This window comes from Engystomops pustulosus, chromosome 10 (genome assembly GCF_040894005.1).
Source record: "Engystomops pustulosus chromosome 10, aEngPut4.maternal, whole genome shotgun sequence".
NCBI classification, from domain to species: Eukaryota; Metazoa; Chordata; class Amphibia; order Anura; family Leptodactylidae; genus Engystomops; species Engystomops pustulosus.
The window spans coordinates 63,995,723-64,023,170 of NC_092420.1; the positions used below are offsets into that span (position 1 = coordinate 63,995,723).

Consider the following 27,448-nt stretch of genomic DNA (forward strand, 5'->3'; position numbering starts at 1 on the left):
GAAATCTGGTGTAAACCACTTATCTAAACACTTTTCAGAACTGAAAAAAAAAAAAAAAAAAAAAAAAAAAGGAAGAAGAAGAAAATAACTAAAATACACAATATTTGCTACAAATTAGCCTGTAACTCTCACCTAAGGTTTTGACAAATTACTGCCTTTTTTAGTATAAGCAGTGAAGTTATGTCTTATACAATATGCCATTACAGTAAATGCTGCAATTTAATACAAATATTATATAGACTTTATATCTTAGACGGTATACATACATAGATTTTGGATATGACCTGCAGTATATATTGTAAAAAGGTGTGAAACCAGCAAAATGAAACACCTATGTAAAGCTCCACAATCAACCTCACAAATTCGGGGCTGAGATTTCTAAAACTAGCAACCACTGGAATGGCAGAAACACCAAGTTGTAATCCAAAAACACATTTGGAATTGGTACGGTCTTAAATCAGCTTCACAAATTGTATTCCTGGGGGTAAACATAAACATAAAGAGTCATTCATTTATATTGTGCACATTACATGTAAAAATATCTTAATGTATCAAAACCCAGACTCAGAGTGTAAACGTCTTCTGATTTATTCATCTTGTCAGTAAGGAAATCGACTATGTGCTATTATAGAAAGCATTTTACTTTCTTTATGCATAAAAAGACATTTTATAATGTAAATGTAGCCGACAGCCGATGCTGAAATCTTGATGCAGATCTGAATTTGTCCTCAAGGTCACAAAATTGGATCATTGTTGTATATGTCGAGAACAATTTAATCTGGACATTTTTCCTTTTAATACATATTGTCTTTTCCATTAGCTTTCACCATTTTTATTTTTAGGTCCCCCCCCCCCTTCATGATGAGTGAAGTCATAATCTCCTATATTCTTACAGCGGCAATATAGGTTTACATAAGCCAGAGCAGGTTTTAAAATGTGCCATTAAGAAAACTTACAAAAAAGGAGTTCAATCCTCAAATGCATGAAAGCTGAACTCATCGGGGGGGGGGGGGGGGGGCAATTTATCATTAGGCATCTCCTTACGACAGTTTATGTTTGTCTTTGAATCTCAGCTGCAGTCATATTTATTAAAGTGGCTTTGGCCCTTGATAAATCTGTTTGCAGTATTTTTAGGTGTGTGGGTTGTTTGGGACCATCAAAAGTGGCAAAATAAACCAGGGTGGGCACTAGTGTAAATTTGCGCCAAATCAGAAATCATGAATTCATTCATATTGTGACTACTAGTCTATGCATATAATGGATTGGTGGGTAGCAGAGTCCATGTCAAAGTAACTTTGCACTGACATATGTTTATTTGGTGCAATGGAAAGCCATAAAAGAGCACCAATAGCATCTTTAAATCAGTGGTCCCCAATCTTTTTGTATCCGGGGACTGGCTGTACCCAAAATTTTTATTCCAGGGACCAGATCTGGTGACCCACCTTCCCACTGTTCCTGGGTAAAAAGCAAAAAAATAAATAAATAAAAATTGGAGGGCCCTGTCACTGCGAGAACAAGGCTTAAACAGTACAGAAAAGAACTGGCTCAACAAGGTTATCCGAAGAACCCAGAGCACTATTGGGTAGATGTTGCATCCCATAGAGGAAGTCTGGCAAATTATAAGCCTTTGTAAATTTGGCCCCATTGCGAAAAATGCCATCACCCCTTACACGACACACTAATGCAGCAACATAAGTCATTGCTACCATCAGGGGTGTTGCCATACCATGAGGTTCCACTACTCCTTCATCGCAAAGGCAATAAAACCATTTAACAATACAGTGGTGAAAGAGAAGGACTAAGTCACACCCTCAGCCCCCCCAAAAACAAATTAAAGTAGTAATTGTAATGCTATTTGTGTTTATTATGTGAATCACTGTTCATGCCTTGCCTAATGTAATAATGCACAAAACTATTTCCCAATGGGATTAAAAAGTTTTATTCTATTCAATATTCCGGCAGCATTTAAACAGTTATTACCGGCAATGTTACTGGTGGGGATAGATTTTTCAAGGTTGGGTGCAGCCAATGCAAAGTTGCACAGGTCCACTCATCAATAGTTTAACCCATTCCCGCACTTTGATGTAACTGTACATCATGAGGTGCGGGTAGTTACTTCACCATGACGTACAGCCAAGTCATAGCGACCGCTAGGGGCTAAGGAGCTCCCACTGATTGCTGGTTCAAGTACAATACACTGCACTGTAATACTAATGTATTTTAGTGCGGTGTAAATGTTCTGAGCATGCAGAAGCACGCACAGATAGTTTACAGTTAGACACAGAAGGAAATTGGCTGCTGAAGGCATCGGGCATGCGTCTCGGGTTCCTCCAGTTTCGAACTAGAAAACACAAGTCTTTTGCTGTGCCATATTTATCACGGTGATGAAAAATTCTGGTGCAGTTTATGTCTAAAGTAGTAACCAACAGCCTTAGTTTTCCTTTGTCTAAGCTGTGGACCAGAATTTTGTTGGCGCATGAACGATTTTTCACAGACCACACCTCTTTCTCAAGAAGCAAACACTCCTCAGTCAAGTTGGAAAAATGGCAAAAAAGTCTAAAAGCCTTGATAAATGTTGTGCTGATAAATCCCCCATATTGTGTTCTTAGTCCTAAGTTGTGTGCATGTATCCATTTTGACCAGAAACTGCATTATTGCCCATAACATATTAAAGGACACCTGTCATCAGGTCTGTGTCACTTGTCCTGTCACTACTACCTGTTGGAGCAGCTCACAAGGATCCCATCCCAGCCTTTATCTAGTTATTTCATACATTAATCATTATAAAATCATCTATTTTTTATCATGTAAATGAGGCTGGTCACATGGTCAGAGGCAGTGATGTCACCCCTGTTACCCCTCCCCTCTCCTCCCCCTGCTCATGTCTGTGTGTAATGTATAGTAAATCATGGCTAGTGTGTGTATGTCATCTGCTGACATGCTGCATCCTCCTAATACACAGAGACACAGACATCAGCTACACATGAATCTGACATGTTCTGCTGTAACATGGCTGCCTGGAGCTGCTGTATCTCTCCAAACACACACACATGCAGACACAGGCTGCAGGGGGCGTGGCCACCAGCAAGCACATCATTATACAGCCTCACATCATTATACAGGCTGTCAGTCATGCACTGGGGGTGTGGCTGTGCCTCCCACTCATGAATAGAGTGGACAGCTTGAATATGCTAATGCTTCATTGGACATTTCACAGGTCATTTGCATACAGCTTTAGGACCTCATTGCTTAGGTTTACAGGCATGTAGAGGGACAATGAAGGGATAGAGGCAATGCTCTCTAATGGCAGTTTATGAAAATATATTTAGTTTAGGGGGGTTATTTTGCATGACGGGTTCTCTTTAAATGTTCCTTGTGAATATATGTGCAGGAAGAATGCCTACATTTGTAAATATCCTGCATGTTCCACAGATTCTCCCATCTGAACGAGCCATCATAAATTCTCAGCCATCACTGAGCAGAAGTCTCATAACCAGAGAAAAAAGGAGATCCCTTTTCTCAATATATATGTACACACACACACACACACACACACACACACACACACACACTTTTCCTACAATAAAAGTCATAGGGCACATGTATCTCAGTTTTGGCTTTGCCCCCTGGGTTCTTTTAATTTTCTGCTAGTTAGGAATTTTGCCTTTTTAATATATCCCAGTTCAGTGAATTTGCGACTTTTTCCCACAAAGATTTGCAAACAGTTCTCAGCCATTTCAAAAACTTATTTGCTCCAAATTTGACTATTTTGTGACTTACACATCTGTAATAGAGTACTAACTCAGAGAATACTTCAATAAACTAGACCATGGTGAACACATGCACCACAAGATGTAGCAAAAACAAAAAGAAAATGTGCCTTATGAAGCTCCAAATGTTGTGGGAAAAGCATCATTACACTACAATGTGCAATCAACTTTACACATATACATTAAACACTACCACATTCATTTACACTGTTGACACACATTATACCAGTAAAACATTGCCAGGTATTTGGATGAGGTTTTTCCCTTTAATCTGGATAAAGCATACGACCATTACTTGCTAAATACAAGAACAAGTCACTCCAAATAAATATATATTAGAAAGCCAAAAACAGAGGGGTACAGTGACCAAAATATAACTTATTACTCTGATTACACCACCATATACACACACACACACACACACGTGACTAGGACTGACACATTAGGGATGGTCATGGAATTGCCCTTGTGAGGGCAGGAGCTTATTTTGGGACAAATTAACAACCAAGTGTACTGATAGTGTGCCCCAGCCTGAACTGTGCATGAACTCTCGGTAAGGACAGTGTTTTATTACATTACCAGCTGGAGGTGACCTATCAGAAATGGCAATATATCCAACTGAGGATTTTAAGTAAGGGTTAGGCTAAAGATAAACCTATCTGACTGGATAACAAGCCAGTTGGATAACAGTAGTCACTTGTGTGTGTATGGTGTAGTTTTTAATTTCTTAACTGTAATTACCACAGGAGAGGGCAGAGAAAAGGCAAGAATGATAAGTCTTCTCCAGGGATCAGACTTCTGGGGACAGCCAATGTACATGTCATCAGCAGTGGACTATATGGGAAAGCCGAAAAGTGAAGCAGCCACCTGAACCACTTACAGAACTACCATGGCCTCTTACGGAACAACTGATTTATGGTACAGGTCTGGGGTAGAATAAACAGAGCAGGCCACTTTGTGAGCAGCCCATCAGGAATATGCCCCACTGGGCAGACTGGCAGCCGAGGCATGGAAATAATACCATTTGTTGAAATTTTACACCCCAATTAATATGTATTCATCATTTGGGGAACATGTGCATATGCACTAAAGAGCACCCTGCATTTTTCTTAAGATCTACTGTTTTCAGTCCGTGCTTTCCTCTTGGATAAAGTGAATATCCTTGGAAGAAAGCCAGCATAAGCTCTTTAGAACTCATACACTGCCAGAATCCTAAAGTTACACAAGTGTTAAAAGCAAATATTGGAGTCAGAGGAGTCCTCTATCTCGGCTTTGCATTTGTAGCTTTTACATTTATGAAAAAAAGGCTTTTAAATGAACTGTATCTGATGTGCTTAAAACAAGGGTAGAGGAGATAAAAGGAATCTGAGAAGGTAAAACCCTCCTTATATACTGAAGATTTATGTCAATTAATTCACTGCTTACAAATTCAGGTAATTTTAACATCTGGAAAGGACTTACTGTAAGCACTAACTGAATAACCCATTAGAACATTTGGAGATAGATTTGTCTTAAATTACTTTATTGGATTTTGCATTAGTATTTTTGTTACATGTTGGCTGCATTTAAATATGTGTTAAAAATCTAAGTGCTTATATTAAAGAACAAACTTTTGCCAAAAAAGAAATGGTTGGAATTTGACAGAAATATTGCATGAAGATTGAAGATTTAGAAGTGCTAAGATATTTGCCAAGCATTAAACAGAGGAAACACATGAGTGAAGAGGAAGAATCTATAATTTAGTAAAGACTATTACATCAAAGTATACCAAATTGTATCATACACTAATAAAACATTTGTTAACAATGGCAAATACGAATATTTAGTTTCTCCCCTTTATTCGTGTTCAGGCACTGAAATTTCATCAGATCAAATATGAAATCTAGCAAAATCGAACCTACGCCAAATAGAGCCTTTTCCTACAAGATCTTCTATTCTTATTTGTGCAAATGTGAAATCTACCATCACAATTCAGCATGGATAAACAAGGATAGATAGATAAAGGTACTGTGACTGTGGCAATTTTCTTTGCAATCCATGGCCTCCTTCCTTCTAACATCAACTTTTAGGCCGCGGCCACACGTACCGCTAGACGTCCGTTCATAACGCGACGCTAGCGCATAGGGAAGGTCCTCGGCCCGAACGCACATGAGTTTTCAGAGAAACGCATGCGATCGGCTTAACAATCGCATGAGTTTCCCTGGAAATGCATGTGCGTTTGGGCCGAGGACCTACCCCTGTGCGCTAGCGTCGCGTTATGACGGACGCCTAGCGGTACGTGTGACCGCGGCCTTATAGTTATTCTAATGGGTGAAGGGCATTTGCACAGCCCCTCAGTGCTGTAGCTTCACAGGCTGTTACAATGAGTAGAGCAGGTCTCCCCTCCCCCTGCACTCCCTACTACTAGACTACACAAACAAAGAGGTGGTGAGAGCCAGTGAAATGGGCATGACATGTTCTGCTCATTGTAACAGCCTGTGAATTGGTAGCACTTAGAGGCTCTGGTTACAACCCCAGAGCCATTCAGGCCTGTTAGCATATTTTTACAAGGTGATTTGAGCAGGAAGGATCCCTACATACAGCTATGGATTGATTCAACAGTATGGGCTCATACACAATGCTGTGGTTTTCATAGTGTGTGATCCCACCGCCCTGGTCTCGGTTTGACTATGGTTTTCCAGTCTCATTTGAAAGTCTTGCCGGCAAAAATGAAAAGGAACCCTCAGTGAGTCTTTATGGCAAGACGCCCTTATAATATTAATAAATTTATATAGTCTACACAGATTACGTAGCGCTGCACAGAGCTTGCCAGATCAGTTCCTGTCCCCAAAGGGGCTCACAATCTAGTCAACCTGCCACTATGTTTTGGAGAGTGGGAGGAAACCAGAGAACATAGAAACTCTTTGTAGATGTTGACCCTGGGACTTGAACCCAGGACCCCAGCACTGCAAGGCTGTAATGCTAATCACTAAGCCACCGTGCTGCCCTTAAAGTGTTATAGTTCCATTCTATAGTGTACAATCGCTATCGCCAGTGATGTTGCGAAGGACTCACATGCTCAAGCAAAATTTGAATGGTTCCACCTACAGAAAGTCAGTTTATACCTCTAAGGCCCTTTGGTAATTGAGCTGATTTATTGTAACAAACTTGCTCTGGGCATGTGTGGGATTTACCAGCAAGCACTTTACATTCGGCCGGTAACACGGATGAAGTTTGCGCAAATAAACTTGTACATGGACAAGGGGCCTAATCTACATCATATGACCCACCCATAAAGCTCTAACTGCCAGGTACAGGTTTGAACTTCTCTGAGGGTGAAGACACACATGGCGTTTTTGGGCCGTTTTTACTAAGTGCGTTTTCAGATCGTTAAAAACGCATGCGTTTTTGTCCGTTTTTCATTGCGCAATTTCGGAAAAAACGCATGCGTTTTTAACGATCTGAAAACGCACTTAGTAAAAAGCGTGTGGCACTAGCCTAAGGCCGGCGCCACACGTGGCGCTTTTGTCTGCGCTTGCAAACGCAGACAAAGTCGCGCCCACCGCGGTGGGCCACGGCCCGATCGCATCGGCGTTTCTATGGAAACGCCTGCGATCGGGAACGAGCCGCCGGTGTTTTGCGTTAATTTAACACGAAACACTGGCGTCTCGTTCCCGATCGCAGGCGTTTCCATAGAAACGCCGATGCGATCGGGCCGAGGCCCGCCCCGGTGGGCGCGACTTTGTCTGCGTTTGCAAGCGCAGACAAAAGCGCCACGTGTGGCGCCGGCCTAAGGGCACTGTCCCACGCTGCGTTTTGGCTGCGTTTGCAAACCAAACTGCACTCACTGGGGCGGGCCGAGGCCCTATCGCATCAGCCTTTCTATGGAAATGCCTGCGATCTGGAACAAGCTGCCTGTGTTTTGCATTAAAGTAAAGCATAGACGTGATCCCAGGCCCTTTCATTGCATTTCTAAACGTATTACAAGAGCTGTACGTGACACTTCCTATTAGCGACTGGCATTAACCATTTAATAACCATATCCCCAGGAAGCCTCAAATATTATGCTCTTTAAAAAAAATATTCCAAATGTCTCAAGTGCCAATTTTGAACCATCCATAAAAATTTAAAAACTCATATCAATGAAAAAAAAAAAATGTAACAGTTACATACCTGAAAGCTTTAATAATTTGGTCTAACTCTTTTTTTAAGGTATCAAAACTAATACCTGTGAACACATATGGGATCGGCCCGAGTCCCGCCCCCTGTGCGCTAGCGCCGCGTTATGAACGTGACGCTAGCGGAACATGTGAACGCACCCTTACAGTAGCTTCCTGTCGACATCACAGCAAGCTATAATCCCTGGAGAAAATGCAGCCTCGGTCTGATAATAACTTCATTTCCAATTAAGTGATATATTTTAAAGGACGCGTTCACACAATGCATTTAGTTTTATATTTTTTTTTTATCCCTTTTAAAAGCATGTGTTTGCGGCCCTCCTGTCTCCATGTTGTGTTTTTTTTTAAAAAAAGCACACAAACCGCGATTAAAAAGTTCCAACTTCAATGCATTTTTCAAGGGTGCAGAAGGCAATTGCTTTCATCCAATTAGGATTATAAAATGCAGTAGCAAACGGGTCTTTTGCTGTGCCAAAAATGCAACGCATCATGTGAACACAGCCTCAGGGCCAATTCACACGATGCGTTGAGTTTTTGACACAATCCACTGGCTTTAACCTTGATTACATGCTAAGGTTACATTGGGTTTTAGCAGATGCAGTGGAAATGCAATGTAATCTTAGCATGTAATCAAGGCTGAAGCAAGTGGAATGCGTCAAAAACGCAACACATTGTTGCGTTTTGACCTGCGTTTTCATTGCGTTTGAAGCGCATATACAACAGCTGAGGAGGGGTGATTTGCCTAATGACATCACTGTTAACATTTCCGTTTACAAAACGCATCGTAAATGCGATGTTAACGCATGCGTTAACAACGCGTTTACAAACATAAACGGTAATGTAATTAGGCAAATCACCGCTCATCAGCTGTTGTATATGCGTTTCAAACGCAATGAAAACGCGACCAAAACGCAACGTGTGAACGCGCCCTCAGGCTGCGTCTTCACATTCAGTTTTCCAGATGCAGTTTTCAAAGCCAAAAGCAGGTGTGGATGAGAATGGGTGAGCACCTACCAGTGAGAGAAGCTCCTCCTCCTTTTTTCACTCCACTCCTGGTTTGGACATCGAAAACTGCATCTGTAAAAACTAAAAGTGGGAATGCACCCTCAATGTGCAGATTTCTCACCAACATTTATGCTGCATTTAGATTTGGATCGATGTAAACTAGAGACTTATTGAACAATGAAGAAGGCCTCTAAGTAAAAGCAGCAATATCCAAAGGAAAATGAAAGTTATCACTTGGATAACGTTTACCTGTAAATTCTATGGGAGCAGCATCCAAGTTGGCGGTCACCACAATAGAAACAGAATCAATGTCCATTTCCCTTTGGGAGAACTTAGATTTCTCTAGAAACTTCCTCAGAAGGCACAAGCAAGGTTTGCCTCAGTGTTTGTGTCTGACAGGAGTTGTGTTTCAGACATAAATTCCCCTCAGCTCTGTATATTACGCTCCATACATCCTGAGGATTCAGTGCTTTGTCTTGTCACTGTCTTCTTGCTTTCCTATCAGCTGATCTTTGTTATGAAGGAAGTTTAAATAATTGTCATTACTCAGCCCAATCATAGGGAGGGGCCGAGCAGCTGAACGAAAGTGAAAGAAAAAGAAGAGAAGACTCCTTCCACTTGTAAACATGGCTGAAGTCAGAACAAGTGAGCCCTGACCCACAATTACTACTGATATCTTCAGAAAGAATATCTGTGGACAGCACATTTCTTGCAGTGGGACATGTTGTGTGATGCTGTAGATTTGGCGCAAATTGCTAAAAGGTAGACGTAGCATTACTATACGCCAGATGAAGATTAGCAGTAATAACTGTACCTTGTTTTACTACCTCTTTCCTGCAGTGTCTTCCATGGTATAGGCAGGGGTTTCTTGCAGTTCTGTTGTGTTTCGAAATGCAAGAAAATCCCCTTTTACAAATGTAATTTTTTTTCCCCACACAGATTTTACAGGCGAAACAGACATATCAAAAATGCTGTCACAAACTCATCAAAATTATATTATTATTTTTTTAAGCGTGTTATTTTTTTGTATTAAAAGTTAAGCAAATCTGCAAAAATACTCCACAGTGTGAACGCAGGTTTGAATGGTTTACAAGGGTGATATTACCTGACTTGTACATGACGTTCAATGTGGCTCTGGGTGACATGGTTGGATATTTACTCTGTCATCTCTAGATGACCCCCACAGGGGGTGGGGCTTGGGCCAATTGCATATGTGTTTCCCGGGAAACGCATGCGATTGATAACCCGATCTCATGCATTTCTCTGAAAACGCATATGCGATCACCACGATCTCAAACACGTGTTAACATCATGTTTACATTGCAGTTTGTAAATGCAAATGTTAACAGTAGTGTAATTAGGCAAATCACCTCTCCTCAGCTGTTGTATTGTGTTTCAAAACGCAATGAAAACGCAACCAAAAAGCACCGTGTAACCGTGTCCTCAGGACGCGTTCACACGTTGCGTTTTGACCTGCGTTTTCATTGCGTTTGAAACGCATATACAACAGCTGAGGAGAGGTGATTTGCCTAATTACATCACTGTTAACATTTCCGTTTACAAAACGCATCGTAAACGTGATGTTAACACATGCGTTAACAACACATTAACGCATGCGTTTTGTTAACACATGCGTTAACATTGCATTTACAAACGTAAACGGTAATGTAATTAGGCAAATCACCTCTCATCAGTTGTTGTATATGCGTTTCAAACGCAATGAACACGCAACATGTGAACGCGCCCTGAGGGCGCGTTCACACGTTGCGTTTTGACCTGCGTTTTCATTGCGTTTGAAACGCATATACAACAGCTGAGGAGAGGTGATTTGCCTAATTTCATCACTGTTAACGCATGCGTTAACAAAACGCATCGTAAACGCGATGTTAACGCATGCGTTAACAACGTGTTAACGCATGCGTTTTGTTAACGCATGCGTTAACATTGCGTTTACAAACGTAAACGGTAATGTAATTAGGCAAATTACCTCACATCAGCTGTTGTATATGCGTTCCAAACGCAATGAAAACGCAACCAAAACGCAACGTGTGAACGCGCCCTCAGGCTGGTGACACGTGTGATTTTACTTTTGTGTCTTTCTAATGTTTGCTTGCGTTTGTGTTTTGAAAAACGCAATGCTTGATGCGCCTTAATTGGTGGCAGTGTCTCATGGAATGTGTAAAAACATGGTGATCTTTTCCCTGCTGTTTTTGCATGTAATTACATGCGATTTGAAAGACTACAAACGCATGCGTTTTCAAAAATGCACCTTAAAAAACGCCAAGTTAACAGACTTAGCAGTCCGTCAAAAAACGCATGCGTTAAAAAACGCATGCTTTTTTTGAAAACGCATCCGTTTTTGACAGCTTTTGACTGCTTGAAAACAGGGCAAAAGCGCGTTCAAACATTCCACTAGTGCATAGGGGCCGTGGCTCGGGCCGATTGCATATGCGTTTTCTGGGAAACAGATGCGATTGATAACCCGATCGCATGCGTTTCTCTGGAACCGCATATGCGATCAGCCCGAGCCCCGCCCCTTGTGCCCTAGCATGTGCCGAGGGTGCTGTCAAACGCATGAAAATCATGCGAACGGTAACAAGAGGAACTGGTTACCGATCGCATGTATTTCCATAGAAACACATATGAAATCAGAGTGTGGTACGCCCCGGTGTGTTAAAATGTGAATTTGGTGTCAACATTACATTAACATTTGCATTGTTTCAGTGGAAACACATCTGCAAGAAACTTTTTTTCCAGTTGCAACATTTTTTGCAAACAGAAATCACTGGTACATAAACCATTGTGTACAACACTTCCCTGTCACCTTTCCCAAATAGCTAAGCATTAGCGGGGTTGTCCAGGATGAAATAACAAAATGAAAAATGCTTGGTGCCTTATGAAAGCGGGGGTCAAAGCTGCCCATAGGTTGAGTGTGGTATTGAAACAGTGTTCTATCCACATCAAAAGAGCCCATGTGCACTACCAAACACAACCAATGGACAGAGGTGGCGCTGTCATTTGAAAGAAAGAATGCGGCTTATTTACTTAGGGTCGCAGATCGCAATTTAGTTAGACTGGTTCATAGTTTTCGGGATTTGAGACAGAAATCTGGGGGGCATGCCGTCAGATGATTCGACGGATTCGGACTGAGCGTGGGATTTAACTTTCAATTTGTGTCGCAAGACAATGCACCAGGGAGAAGAAGGTGAACTCTGTCGGACCTGAGCGGGGAAGCGACACATGCAGGATATCAGGCACACAATCTTAATAAATCGAGCCAGGGTGCATGATCGTCGGAACAATGCACTCTGGATGAACAGGTTAGGGTGGTGGGACACCGTGCCGTTTTGGGTGCGTTTGCAAACGCAGTCCAAACCGCACCCACCGGGGCGGCCCAGAAACGCCTGCGATCGCGAACGAGCCGCCGGTGTTTTGCATTGAATTAAAAACACCGGCGGCTCTTTCCCGATCGCAGTCGTTACCATAAAAACGGCAAAGTGGCCTGCCCTGGTGGGTGCGGTTTGGTCTGCGTTTGCAAACACAGCCAAAACGGCACATGTGCCACTGTGTTTTTTTTTAAAATAAAACCAGAGAATTCCTTTAGGGCACAGTCACACGCAGTGCTAGCGCATTGAGTACGGAGCTAGCACAGGGGGCCGCGCGAAGCATCGGGGCCACCGGAGGGTGAGTATATAAGTTTTTTGGGTTTTTTTGTATAAGCTGAGGTGAGGTTTTTCAGCACATCTTTTGGGCTGAAAAACTCGGCTTATACACGTATATGCGGTATGTGAATCCTTGCCAGAAATAAATTTTCACATGCTCCATAATTTGCTAGGTTATAGTAAGGAAATTTGATTGCAATTCCATGTGTGCAGGAATAATTTTTGGATTATTGTAAAATTTTTGATGCTACAATAAGCAAGTTTGTTCTAAGAGGTTTGGATGTGCGGACCTTCCACAGATTTTGTGCTGCAATTGAGGGTGGCCCTCTGAGGGTGGGTTCACACGTTGCATTTAAATTGCATTTTGAAATGTGTTACTACAGCCGAGGAGAAGTGTTTTGCCTAATTACATAACTGTTAACATTTATATTTACAAATCGCAACCTTTAACACAATGTGAACATGCGTTAACAATATGTTAACAAAATGTGTATGTTAAAACATTGTAACACATCACGTTTTGAAAACGCAAATGTTAACAGTAATGTAGTAATGCATATCGCCTATCCTCAGCTGTTATAATGCATTTCATAACGCAATGTAAAAACAACCAAAAGGCTGAGTGTGAATGCGGCCTGACGGTGCTCTCATTCATGTGAGCGAGCCTTTACAATTTTCAGTAATCATTAATTTTTGGCCAATTCTTGCAATGCCAACGTAACCCTAGGACGGAGTATGATAAGATACTATTTATGGATGGGATTTGAACTAATACCATCTATAATTCTACAGCAATACCTGTACACTAATGTCTCCATTGTTTTCACACATACTGTATCTCCTTCCTCTTTACACATCTGGTGTCCCCATATCCCTGTATACTTAAATGTATACTTCCTCGCACACTCAATGCCGCCCTTCACTGTGTCCCCTCTTTTTCACATAGCTTCACCCCCTTGTCTTCTGTATTCTCTCTCACACAGTATTGGCCATTTTTTGGCCCATGTGTCAACAGTATTTCCCGGTGTTTCCACCATATGGCCGCAAAAGCAGGCGTATGTCACCTGTATGTTATCCGTATTTGCATATCCACAAAAAAACAACCTACCGCAAATACGAATGACACGGTGATAAAACACCATGGTAGCCCCATAAGTTTCTATGGAAGAGCAGAGCCCCAAACACAGTCAAGAGTAGGAATTTTTCTGACTTTTTTTTCCTCAGAGGCACTAGGCTAAGACACGGGGCTAAATTAGCGTTTGTGTGCATGAGGCCTTACAGACGGTACCCAATGTCCCTTTCCTGTTCATACAGGCTGCACCCAATAGCCCCCTCTTCATCTAACCTGATCCCTGTGTCCTCTTCTTTCTTTAGTCTGTGCCACCATCTTTCTAAAAAACACTACCCCTAATCTTTCTCCTCCTCACAAATTGCTCCTCCCCCTCTTCATTCTCTTGATACATGTATATTAAATTAACTGCTGAACCTACAAGAACAAGAATGTTGTGTGTGATCACATGATTGCAAGTCCAGTAGATCCAATATTAAATTGTGTCTACGTATAGATGCTCTTCCCCCTGTCTTGAAAGACCTTGGTTGATGTCATACCAGCTCATTCTGCCACTGATAGAGGCTATTTGATGCAAAAACTGCTCCTTTCCTTCTGCCCTGGCAGATGCCTACCTAAACTTTTGAGCCTCTTAAACTTTCTTCTATAGTTTGACTTTAGTTTCTCCTGGTCTTATACTGCTGCATACAGTTTACTGTGGATTGCTTGGATTTTTAGCGTAGATTTATCCAAATTCCTTTGTATAGATACAATTTTCTAGTACGTCTGATGTTCTAGTCTCGGACAGAATACAGACATATTAGTCTATATGCTAATTCATTACATTTTTCGCGAGGCACTGGGTGCATGACATAAGAAGGATTGCACTGAATACTTGTTTGTTGTGCATGTAATGTCTTACAGTTGGGCCATTACTAAATCTGGTCCCTAGAATTTCTGCCCAAGGAGTCTACCCCCTTACCTTCCCCAAATTACCCTAATTCAGGTAATGAGGCCCCTTTTGCATAGTAAATCGCTTAGCTAGGCTGCATGGTACAACACTATCTACTATCAATTAGGAGCTGAATATCGCAACAGCCAGCCAATCTACGGCCCTGCTTGCCCTCCAATGGAAAACATTTTACCCTTTTTTTTTTTTTTTCCTGCTTTTGTAAGCTTTCCAAAAAAGGAGCAGGGCTAGTCACATGCCCCGGGGAGAAACCTTGTCTCCAACCACCATCTCATCCTTCCTTCCTTCTTGTTACTTGTTGCTGACCCAGGCTACCATAACACCTGCAGCCGCCATACAGGCAGCCACCTCGGTACGTGCCCTGAAATAAAATGCAATTCCTGGTGCACAAAAATTGTGAATATTACCCCTGGGGAAAGAGGGCAGAATTCCATACCAGGTCCTGGATAAATTAGGAGGTATCAGCCACCTGATATATCCATAGCAGCAGAGGAGCGCCAGCGTCTGATATATATTTCCCCCATGTATCAGAATTCGCCATCCCCAAATCATTAGAGCGGAACTGTCTTTTTATTATTATTTTATACCTAACACCTCATTACAGCAATTAGTGAAGACAGATTTGCTGTTCAATTAATTAGACTATGTCCAGTGCTAGTACCAAACCATTACCAATAAGAAACTGGATAGTTCCACAAAGCATAATGGGAAACTCCATGTATATGTTTTATTTGCAGAATATAGCAATTGAGCATTAAAACTAATTTATTTAGTATCCACAACAGTATTTCTGATCTAAAAGTGGAAGATTTTTTGTAATTCTCAAATTTCATCTGTACAATTAAAGGAAGTTACAATACTTCCTGCCCACAAACTGCCATGATTTGCTTAAAAGATTTCACATTATCATCACTATTTATTATATGTGAACAGGGCCCTCACTCCTATTGTTCCATATGACTGTTTGTTTATTTTAAGAGAGTCGGCCGACAGCTCAAGTATTCTTGCTCTGGATGGAATTGGACAGATATGTGGAAATTAAGCAGCTTTTCTGTAAACCGCTAGTTGTTACAGTGAATACGGAAAGTATTCAGACCACTTAAAATGTTTCACTCTTTGCTTTATTGCAGCCAATTTTGTAAGATCAAAAAAAGTTCAATCTGTACACCCCATCAGAAAAAATACAGACATTCTTGCTAATTTATTAAACAAAAAAAACCTGGAATATCACATGGTGATTCAGCACCTTTGCTCAGTCTTGAGTAGAAGCAGCTTTGGAGCTAGTACAGCCATGAGTCTTCTTGGGAATGATGCTACAAGATTTTCACACCTAGATTTGGGGATCCTCTGCCATTCTTCCTTGCAGATCCTCTCCAGTTTCCTCAGGTTGGGTGGTGAACATTGGTGGAAGCCATTTTCAGGTCTCTCCAGAGATGCGAAATTGGGTTTAGGTCAGGGCTCTGGCTGGGCCAGTCAGGAATGGTCACAGAGTTGTTATTGCTATGTTATTTTAGTTGTGTGCTTAGGGTCATTGTCTTGTTGGAAGGGGAACCTTCATTCCAGTCTGAGGTCCAGAGCTATCTGGAAGAGGTTGTCATCCAGGATATCTCTGTACTTTACCCCATTCATCTTTCCGTCAATTGCAACCGAATGTTCTGTCCCTTCCGCCCCCACTATAGCATAATTCTGCCACCCAAGCTCAGGTTGATTTTAAAACATTTGTGTAGGTTCTGAGATGTGGAGGTGCATTATAGCTACTAATATGACTCCATATCGCTTGTAGCTGTATCAGAGGTCCATAAACAGAAATAATGCATCAAGAGGGTTAAATATAAAAATTATTTAGGAAAGTTTAAACGGGTAAGTGGCTGATCCTAAATAGGTCAAGTATATTATACTTTCCTTAGATCCACTAGGAGGCTCTAGGAGCTGCAGGTCACATGATTTTGACAACCAACTAGGCAGGGACTTCTTTTTAAGTCTGCCCCAAGTACAACCCCAGCCCCTTTCTACCAGCACATAATGATGGCACAGCCCATCCATTTGCTGGAAGCCAGCAGGATATTCTGCAAATTCTGCTGGCAAGTGCCCACAGCTCCCAGACGGTTCCAGCGGCATCAAGGAAGGTTTTACAAAGTACGTATAATATTGGTGACTGTATTGGGGTCACCCACTTACCCCATAGACTTTGCCAAAGGCAGCCAACCCCTTTATACTGTTATCAGGATGGTCATTTGTACGTTATGATAGGTTCCAATAGCCTCTGCCATGCTGATATTAAAAATGCATTTGTCAGCATTCTGACTACAGCCAATTATTTGGCTGGTTGAGAGATCCATGCACAGTAGCTCTAGAATCGGTGCTGACAGGACTATTCGCATGTGTATCAACAATGGTTCTGTAGCTACTGCACCTGCGCAGAGCAGTGGACAGTGGGGGCAGTGTGAAGAGCACACCATGAATATGTAGGTAGGGAGGGATCGCAGAGGCTACTGGGGTGTGGAGTAGCCTTTGCTCCCACTGCCCGGAGAAGCTACTCCATGCCTCAGTACCCTTTCCGATATATTTACATATTGGATAGATAAAGTTTAGAAAACATAATAGGGTTAGATAAAGATAGATTAGGGATTAGATTAATAGGAACCTATCATCAGGTTTCCTTTTAATAATTTGATAATATCTTTAAAGGAAAAATTCAATCTAATTATTTTTTTTTTTAAATTCTTCTAAACTGGAGAAGTTCAAACATGATAATATCTCACCCTAAGGAGTGCTGGGATTTGCATTCAAATGTGGTATAATAATGTCTTCTGCTGCCAAAGAGTGAGCCGCATATTATCATAAGCAACTAGGAAAAACTTGGGTACATTACATCCATGATCATAATAAATTATTCAGAATTTCGTCAGTGTAGGGTGCATATTGTATAGAAAAAAAATAGAAAGTAGAATTTTATTATACAGTACTGCAATATTTGCTTAATTGGAATCTTATAGAGGGTGTTATCAGAGGCATAGCTAATGGGGATGCAAGTGAGTGGTGGCTTAGGGGCCCTGGACTTTAAGGGGCCCACTGAGGAGCCGAGTGCTCTGTCCCTCCTAAGGAAAAAGATAGCGTTGTATGCAGGGAGAAGTGGAGTCCTGCTCTAGACTCTATGGTAATACATTGGTGGCGCTCCAACACACAAGCATTACTATTTACCTTTCCGACCTGTGATATTACCTGTTGGCAGGTCCTGTTTGTGCACCGCACATGTGTGAGGTAAGTATGTGTTTTCTGTGTGTGTATGTCCGCCTGTTAGTATATACAGAAACAGCAAACACACAACTCTACAACAACTACCCTACACTACACTTTGGCTCAGCAGTACTACACAGTACTTCTATCCTGTATGCATGGATACAGTACAGCATATTTGGGCTCAGTACTTCTACTCCCATCCTGTGCAACTTCTCCCACCGGGGCCTAGCCTTTTCTCGGTGGCCTGAAGGCAGCCGGTGGCCAGAATACCAGAGTTGCTGGCTGGGCACGGTGTGGTCACGGTGCATGGTATGGGGACCGAAGGGCTCACCTACAGCCTGGCAGGTCTCCAGCAGGTGGTGTGTGCAAGAAACATGGAGGGAGAGGCTGATGCAGTGGTTACTCCCTGTGGCAACCCCTGAGGTGTCTGTAGGATGAATCCCTGGGTGATGGATGGGAAAGCCCATGGTGGTAAACAGCCTGGATCCAGGGATCAGACGGAGGCAACATTGTGCAAATCAACCTATAGTTCTTTATTTAACAGCAGGCAACGGCCAAACGATTAACAGCAGATTCTTAAGCTGGAAGAGTCCTGGAGAGCCGGTTGACAGGAAGGTAACACACAACCTGGTAGTAGGTTCAGGCTGGGCTGGTACAGATGGAACTGATGTATAGGCACAGAACAGTACTACTACCCCTAACCTGTAAATATGGGCAAAGCTCAGTACTTCTACCCCTATTCTATATATATGGGCACAGCTCAGTACTAGTAAAACCCTTCTGTAGCACAGTGATAATGAGGACATCTTGCCTAAGAGGCACCAGGTAGAAACTTTGCTGGTTCTACCTCCTCCTGCCTTTCTGTTGTGTTTTTGTTAAGAACTGTCAATTAAGATAGTTCATAAAACTAGTAACGCTCAGGTAGTCACAGCCATTCGTCTGCTTCTCCGGCTCTGTAGCGACCATTGGTGGTCCTGGCGTCTGTACTGCTGCATGAATGTGCCTTAATGTTGGTATGCCTCTGATGATGTAGAAACGCGTAAGGCATGGAAACATGTAGATGGGCAATTCATTGGCTTGCTTTAACCCTTAGCAGCCAGATATAAGACCTGGATGCTATTCAGACATACTTAGTGCTGAGGTTGGCATACTCTAGTCCAGTGTGTGATCCCAGAACCCTTGGTGGCTCTCAGCACCTAATCACAACAGAGGCTAAAGGATAGTCACACTGGTGAGCCTGAGTCCAGTAAAGATACGGCTATTTAGTAGCCCGAGGTTTTAATAACATTGATACAATAAAGTTTTTTGTTTTTAAACCTTCTATTCAGGCAGTACAGTAGTAGTGCAGGATACTGATACACCACAGATACACACTGCACAAGATAAATCATCCTGGATGATCTTCCAGGTGCACTATAAGACTGTGGAGTTGGACTTTGGACCAGCTATTAGGCTTCTTTCACACTAATGAACAAACAGCCACGCGCTGGAGAGCGGAGGAGTGAGCAGCGTGCGAGATGGTCATACTTCTAGGAAATATGGAACAAGCTTTAACTTTTTCTTGTGTATGATATGGTGGGCAATACATCCATTCAAATGCATTCAAATGGATGTATTGTCTATTGAAATGCATGTGGCTCTATGCTACTTGTACCGAACTGGTATGATACAGATTGCAAACAAACAGAGAAAAATGTTTGTGTGAAACTGGCCTAAGTTGAAGTATTTCCCCCTCTGTATCACTGATCAGATCCCCTAGGGTTCAAGTACCCTAGGGAAGTCTAAAATATATTATGGACATCTTGGACACCTTTGTAAAAGAGAAAAAAAAACACAAACTACCTGTAGTAAAACAAGATGCACTTAGTTGTATTTTGCACTGAGGTGTTCTTATTTATTGCCAAATAAGTGTTTCGTAATTGTAGCCTCTTTTACATTTACAGCTTTGGCTGTGGGGTGTTCCCTAACACTGGTCACATGTTACTTTCTCCGGCACCAAATCTCTTTTACCTGGAGCTGTGACCAGACCTGTGATGGGAGTACTACTGGTTCTTTTTTTTTTTCCTTCCAGAAAACGTTTATTTGCACTTGGAATCATAGAGCAAGACAATTAAAATGACATATGTCATACAATAACATACAGTGACAATGTAATATATACAATATAAATGTACAAATTATTACATTTCCCCCAACATGAAAAACTCTCCCCCCCCCACAGCCCTCCCCCATAGGTCTGAACTACTCTCTTAATTAACATATTTATGTATTCTCACATACCCAATCTGCAAAGATTGAAAGAACATAGTCCTGCTAACTCCTTAATTCCTCTGTCAATTGTTGATATGGCTTAAGCACTTCATCTGTACAATTGGTATAGGTATCCAATTCCCTGCCTTCTACAGCTTTGCATATTCTCCAGCATGTATACCTCTCCCAAATACGGGTTGTCCCACAAGGGTGTAAACTTAGTCCAAGGGCCCACTTCCAGCAAATGTTTATACGTGTCCCATATCTTTTGCATGAGTTTAAAAGTCCAACAATTACGCACTCCTCCGGCCAAACATCCTACTTCTAATGCTGCTATGGGTTCCTGAGTCCCCAAAAAATGACGTATCCCCCGTCAGGTCCCATCCTCCAAAGTGTTGGCATTGAGCAGCCAAGTAATAAACCCAAGCATTAGGAAGTGCCAAATCCCTCTCTTCCACACTAAATCTCTAAAAATGCTGTGAAACCTACAGAACCAGTATTGAGGGATCCATACTGGGGCATTGTGTAGGGCATATAATAGCTGAGGTATCAAGACCATTTCACTAAATTAGCACAACCTAACGCAGACAGAGGCAATTTATTCCAAACCCCTATACATGCCTGCATCTCTTGTAAGAGGGGCAGCAGATTCAGCTCAATGAAGTCTTTAACTGTTCGAGTAATGTGCAACCCAATATATGTGAATTTATCCACCACTGGAACTTCTCCTCCCTGTACTTGTGAATGATCAATAGAAGTTAGGGGCATCACCCCATATTTCGCCCAGTTGATACGCAGTCCTGAATAGTCCCCAAACCTGGAGAAAATGTTCTCTACCATCGGTATTGACTGTCTTGCATCTGAGAGAAACAACAACACTTCATCCGCATATAATGCTATGCGTTCCCTCCATTACATTGAAATATGTTTATATCCCGTTGTTGTCGCACCATACAAGTTAACGGCTTTATTGCAAGTGCGAATAGCAATGGTAAGAGTAGGCACCCCTGCCTTGTGCCCCGCTGCAAATAGAACTTATCTGACCACTTCCCATTCACTTTAAGCCTGGCTGATGGTGTCACATTCATCAACTGCACCCATTTAATAAAATTAGGGCCAAACCCAAGCTTCTTAAGCACAGCCCCATTCTACGCAATCAAAAGCTTTTGCAGTGACTAATGAGACCACTGACAATTTCTCCCGATCTGTTGATGCATCTTGGAGGTTAAGATATAATCTTATTAGATTAAGGGCTGTGGATATAGATGGGGTGAACCCAGACTGGTCACTGTTTACTAGGGAACCTACCACTGAGCTCAGCCTAGTCACCAATCCACTAGTACTTTTTTGATGGTTGCCCTGGCTCTTTTTTGTCTTTTACTTATATATATATATATATATATTTTTTTTTATATTGGCTTAGACAGCTTGATGGTGTGTTTTAGCTTTGGCACATGAGGTGTTAATGTCTGGAAAAGTTGTACCCAAGTTCTACGATTTTTCTGTGCATTTTTTTGCAACATATTGAAAAGTAACACTTCTGCTGCATCTGGATTTACAAGATGAAAGAAAAGTTGCCTGAAGTGAAAATCGGAGTGAATTGGCAAAGTCACCAATGTGGTGAAAATCGGCAAATGTGACCATTTTGAACATTTTGAAGACCGAAAACTGTTGACTTCAACAATAAGTGATACCTCATTGTTGGGGGTTTATCTAAACACTCTTTTTGCTTATGACAACTGAATCCTGTTGACAGCAGACAAAGCAAGATCGCTACCCAAATAATCAAGGACAAAATGTACAAAAACCATACAAATCTAAACATAATAAAAACATTAGCATTTTTTTTTAGAATCTCTTTTAAAGAGTCTGAAAAGCTTTATTGTATTCTAGCATTGTACTCAAGCTTTCTTTTCTATATTATTTAGGTAGTACCACCCATACCACGAGTTAAATATTCTCAATGCAATTTCTATTTTGTTGACAAGTAATGTAACATGTATTACAAGTGACATAAGAGGAGGCATGTAGAATGTGCCATTTTATGTCCTGGAATGAGCACCTCCCTAGGGTTTTTCATTAGCATCTATTTAATGCCAGTACTAGTCGTATGAAAAGTCAACTTCCTCATTCCAATGTTACGTTTGCCATTGACCTTAAGCATTTTGTAATACGTACATAACCTATACTTTCTTGCCTCTCAGCGCCTCTTGCATTTAGTTTGGGAAAATTTCAAATTAAAAACTGTAACTGTGAAATTGCTGTCATCTGCCAAAATAATTTTAAGATTCTAGAGAACACTGTTATCTAATTAAGCAATGCAACTTGACAAAACAGTCACCACTCTCCATTACCTGAGGCACATCCAAAATGGCCACTGCAAAGTAGGAGATGCTAAAATGTCAGCTACACAATGATAACCCTAAAATTAAAAATATTTTTCCAACTAATTCAGTGTTTTAATTGATACTTGGTGCCTCTTTATTTTATGCCAACCGTTGTGCCTCAAAAATGTCATAAATTTGAATGTACAATTTTTTTCACTGGTTTCAGAAGCCAGAAGAAATGCATAGTGAGGATGAGGCCTTGAGTTGCCCTTTACATCTCTTGTTGCAGATTATTATTATTAACCCTCTAGGAGATAAATTTCTAATTAACCCAGAGATGCCAGAGATATTGTATGAAAATGGACAACACTTACATCTGATGGCAATAAAAGTATTTTTCAAAATCGACAGAAACCATTAAAAATGTGAGGAACTTGTTTTTTTTATTTTTTTATTTATGGAACGGGTTTATTCCAGGATTGAGGTGAAGGTATTGTTTAAAGGGGTATTCCCATGAAGACAAGTTTCTTATGTACTCAGGATAACAAAATAACACATTGGGGCACATTTACTTTACCGTCCTGTTGACGCCACCGATCTGGAATGTCCGACGAGGTTTCGGAGCTGCCACTAAGATCATGCATCCAATTTCCTGCATGTGACGCTTCCCCCGCTGAGGTCTGCCGGAGTTCACCACCTTCTTCCCGGTGTGAGTACTGATCTTGTGACACAATTTGGTTTTTAAATTCCGCGGTTTGTCCGAATCAGTCGGGTTGTCTGATTTCCATGCCCCCCGATTTGTGTCACATGCAAGCTGACGACACAATCCGAGCACGTGTGCCAAAAACCCAGGGCAATTCAGCCAAAACAGAAAAATTTGCAAAACCCAACGGAAATTCGGCCGCAGGACCCTTAGTAAATGTGCCTCATTTTCTAATTCAATGTTAACAAAAATATAAAATATGAGTCCAACCTGTCTCTATCACTCCTGCTGTACACTATTTCAGTTGCACCTAGACACAATTGTGTCCGCCACCTTGGATTCATGTGTGTACAAACTACACACAGCTAAGTTGTTTGTCTGGGGAGACACAGGAGGAAGCCAGGCACAGAATACCTAGTGCGTTGTGGAATTGCAGAGATGTAGTAGGAGAGCTGACGGTGTGTAATAGGCATCTATTGGATCTCATCATCTCTGATCTATCTCATCTCTTTCATGTAGCTTCTGAACATTGTACTAGTATCCGACACATAGAGAGTGTATGTAAACTACATTGTCACCCACAGAATTTAGATGGATTATAATGTGTCTGCTTAGAGAGGCCCTGCCCACACCCTGGAACTCTGTAATGACCAGCCTAGGCAGTAATAGGAGCTTAAACAGCAATGAAACTGAGTAACATTGTGAAGTAAAGGATTAAAAATGATCTTTATTGTGTTAACATCACTAGGGTATTGCTATTTGAGAATTTTCTTTTATGGGAAAACTCCTTTAAACATTACAATAGTTAAAATGTTTACATTCTCTGGTGCCCTTTTGGAGAGATTTCAGTTTTCATACTTTCCACAACAGCAGACATGATGTGGAACGAGCAAATTATCATGGCTTGTATGCCACCCTCATGTACCTGTGTGAAGAAGATTTCCTATAATGTAGCCTTGGTGTAAACAAGATAGCTGTCTTTGGAGACAACCACCTCTGTGCTCAGAGGTGGCTATGCATGAGCATTCGATGCAACTGACCACCTGATTTCAGTGTTTAACATATGACAGCTGTGGGACATGCAGTAACTCCTGGTCATTTCATATGAGAAAACAATTGGTTTCGTAACAGCAATCTCTCCAGCAGTGGTGGTATCCAAGGACAATAATCTCTTTTCTAAGGAACCATATGTCTACATTTATGAGAAATTGTCTTCACACAAGTACATAATAAAATTTGTTATTAAATAAAAACAAAAGGATGAACTTGACTTCAGCTCTGCACTTTTGGACTACATGACTTTATTCAGCTAATTTACGTTTCAAGTCAGAGTTGACTTTCTGGATAGCACCACCAAGCTAGGCCATAAAAGAAGCATTTTACGAAAGCTGGTAATCCGCCTGGCAATCAGTGGTTTATTTTCATTGACAGGTTCACCTTTAAAAAAAAAATCAGCTTTTCTATAGATTCTCATAGTACAGTAGTGGACTTCCTATAAAAACAACCATATTGTAGCGTGCCCTAGTGATAGAAAAACATTTGTATCCCCCAAAAAGTTTTGCAGTTCAGCTAAAAATCTGTAGATATATAGTTAATAATTGTATGTCCTTATACATTTTATCCTAACATTCTATATAGTTAGCAGAAAACACTTTTTTGAATATTATATAATTTATGTCTCAAAATGTTGTACCCCGCAATCCTAAAATATACCATTATAAGGCATTAGCATCATAAAATAACACTACGGAAGAGGAACTGGGCTCTGTATTTATCATCCAGAAAATGAAATGGTGATTAAAAAGCATGTATTAGCTTAAATAGTGCATTATATTCATCGTGACCATAAAAGCCTTCTATTTATGTTAAAACCTTGAAATCTCCAGGCCAATGTTATTTCCTCTATTTTTTTTAATAAATTGTTGCAAGTAGAAATTTATATAAATACAAACATTAGGAGGAGATTTGTACAGTGACATTGAGAAAAGCGGTGCGAAAGTAATTGTTTTCCTGTTGCTTGCCCCTGCGTCGTACTGTGACTGTAGCATAATTGTATAACACATTGCTGACCTGGCACAGGAGGGCACATCTCAAACCCATTATGTAGGGTAGAACATCAGCCATTTAAGAGTTTAACTGATAAGTGGTACATCAGGCAGGGTTCCTAGTATTTCTAGTCCAGGAACATGAGGACTGGAAAGAGACTTAAGAATATCTGTGTCATTGGAAACGCAGAATCACAAATTCCATTAGTAGTAAAACAATACTAATTGCAATTATAATAATACAATTAATAGCACCATTTTAATATAGATAGTGTCTGGATGTTATATGGGTTGGAAATATGGCACTCACACCTGTACTTTACTTCTATTTGACAGTCATGTCCGCAGGCTTCTGGAAGGTCTGACATTGATGTAGATAGAGCTGCTTTTATTAATGGTAGCACCGTAGGCATATTTCTTGCCTCTGATATAATGGGTGTGATTCATTATGCCTTCTCCACCATTTTTCTGGTAGGGAATATCCCCCTCCCCGCCAGTTTTTGGCGCTCTCAACACACTTCCCACTATGGGCCTAGTGGGGCAGGGGGTAAACTATATACCTCTGCTGGAAAACCAACAGATATCATAGCAAAAGATATGCCAGTTCCGATCTGGTCTAGAGGTCAGAATTGGTGGAGTTTGTGCCTCTTAGTGAATACGATCGCAACTTTAAGACTGGGGTACAAAATTTGAGTCTTAATGAATTTCCCCCAATGCTTGGGTTTTTTCCATCCCAGATTCCTGTTGATTCTTAAAAAAATGTGATATTAATATTCTGAAGTTATTTTGTTTTTGTTCTAAATGTCCATAACACCACTGCTAAATAATACAGATGAGCATGGAGGAAACAGAACTTTAGCTATTCTGAGCCCGCAGAACTTTTAAAAGAGGTATTCTAAATATCTTTTAAAAAAAAGTATGGTCTCAGGGATTCTGGCCTCTCTTGCTCTTGATGGGATGATGACTAATAATGTGTGGACCTGAACAATGAGGTACGAAACATTGCATGTTTGGGTCCCCTCAACCTGAACATGACCTTCAGTTAGAAGTTTAGGTTGGGGTTTGGTTGTGCTCACCCCTTTAGCTGTTAATGGACATGACAAATGCTGTGAACAATGTGCTGGGACATTTATGCTGGCAGCGCTGTCGCCATTTTGGGGAGCAATCTGTAACGACTTCATGGGGAGCAATGACTGTTAACATCATGCGAGCAGTGCTGACATTAATGAGGGGTTCTGGATCCAAACAGATTTTTCAAGTTCAGTGTCAGGTCTGCTAGGGAAATTGCTGGGACTTCTGGTTGTGCCAGCAGCGTTCTCCGAACCCCAGCGCGTATCCGCGCAAACTCCACCTCTCGTCCCGGGCAGCGGCTGCGAAGATCTCGCGCTGTCTAGGAGTTGTGTTCGGAACTGCTGGGACTTGTGCTACCTATGCTTGGTGCCTGGTTGTTCTGCACCATGAGGGGTTAATTCCCAGAAGCTGTCCAGCTCCTATCAGGTTCTGGAGGTGGAGTTCTGGCTGCATAAATTGCAGCTTCACTAGTCACCTGTGCCAGTGTTTGAAATCCCTTCTCCACTCGCTCAGCATTAGGTTTGACTTGCTCTGTATTTGTATCTGTATCGTTGTGATCTCGGCTCGTTTTTTGACATTGACTCTTTGCCTACTGATTTTGCTATTGACGTACCCTCTCGTTGTGAATCCGGCTAGTTTACTATTCTTTTGTGTTTTATGTTTGTCAGTCTGTTTGTGTTTCCCTTCCACACTTATCAGTGTATTTCGAGTCTTTAAGTAGCCGCCCCACGGTTTAGCGTGGGGGGGCTATAGGAAGGGACAGAGGTTGGGGCAAGCTCAGGGCACACTATCCCCTGTCTTTTGTGTTACCCAATCCTAACATTCAGATTCTCGAACTCGGCTGAACTTTAACGTGTTTAGTCACCGCGGGTGATGACACATCCTTCATTTATGTGACTTCTATTTCAGCTAATGGCCCCAGTGGTCAGGTTCTGTCTTTTTTACAGGTGACACTAAGGCTAGTGATAAGCTTGTGACACAAAATGTCGACAAGTGAATATGGTGATGCTCTCATTGGGGTATTATGAGAACATACTGTAATAACTAGTTATGTCAGATAGGTACTTGCTTGCTTATCTCCTTGAACTCCTTATGGTATTTATGAAAAACATTTGGGTTCTGCTGGATGTGCTAGACTGGAAACATATTATGAAAGAACACAGATGTACGCTATATGACCAAAGATATACAATTTTATTG

At 41.4% G+C, this 27,448-nt stretch overlaps 1 protein-coding gene and 1 long non-coding RNA gene across 5 annotated transcripts in view; one reads left to right on the forward strand and one right to left on the reverse strand.

The window, feature by feature from the left end:
* LOC140105034 (uncharacterized) overlaps positions 1-9,441 on the reverse strand; it is a 307,035-nt gene extending 297,594 nt beyond the window's left edge. Inside the window, exon 1 of one of the 2 annotated variants that reach the window (XM_072128885.1) lies at positions 9,182-9,437. In XM_072128885.1, coding sequence (XP_071984986.1) covers positions 9,182-9,248 — 67 coding nt within the window. In that variant the 5' untranslated portion in view covers positions 9,249-9,437. Of the gene's footprint in view, positions 1-9,181 lie in introns of both variants that reach the window. The other variant, XM_072128886.1, reaches the window with a different exon arrangement.
* Positions 9,441-27,448, forward strand: part of LOC140105037 (uncharacterized) — a 305,586-nt gene continuing 287,578 nt past the window's right edge. For all 3 annotated transcript variants that reach the window (XR_011850481.1, XR_011850482.1, XR_011850480.1), the window contains exon 1: positions 9,441-9,694. This is a non-coding gene — a long non-coding RNA (uncharacterized lncRNA). The remainder of the gene's footprint in view (positions 9,695-27,448) is intronic.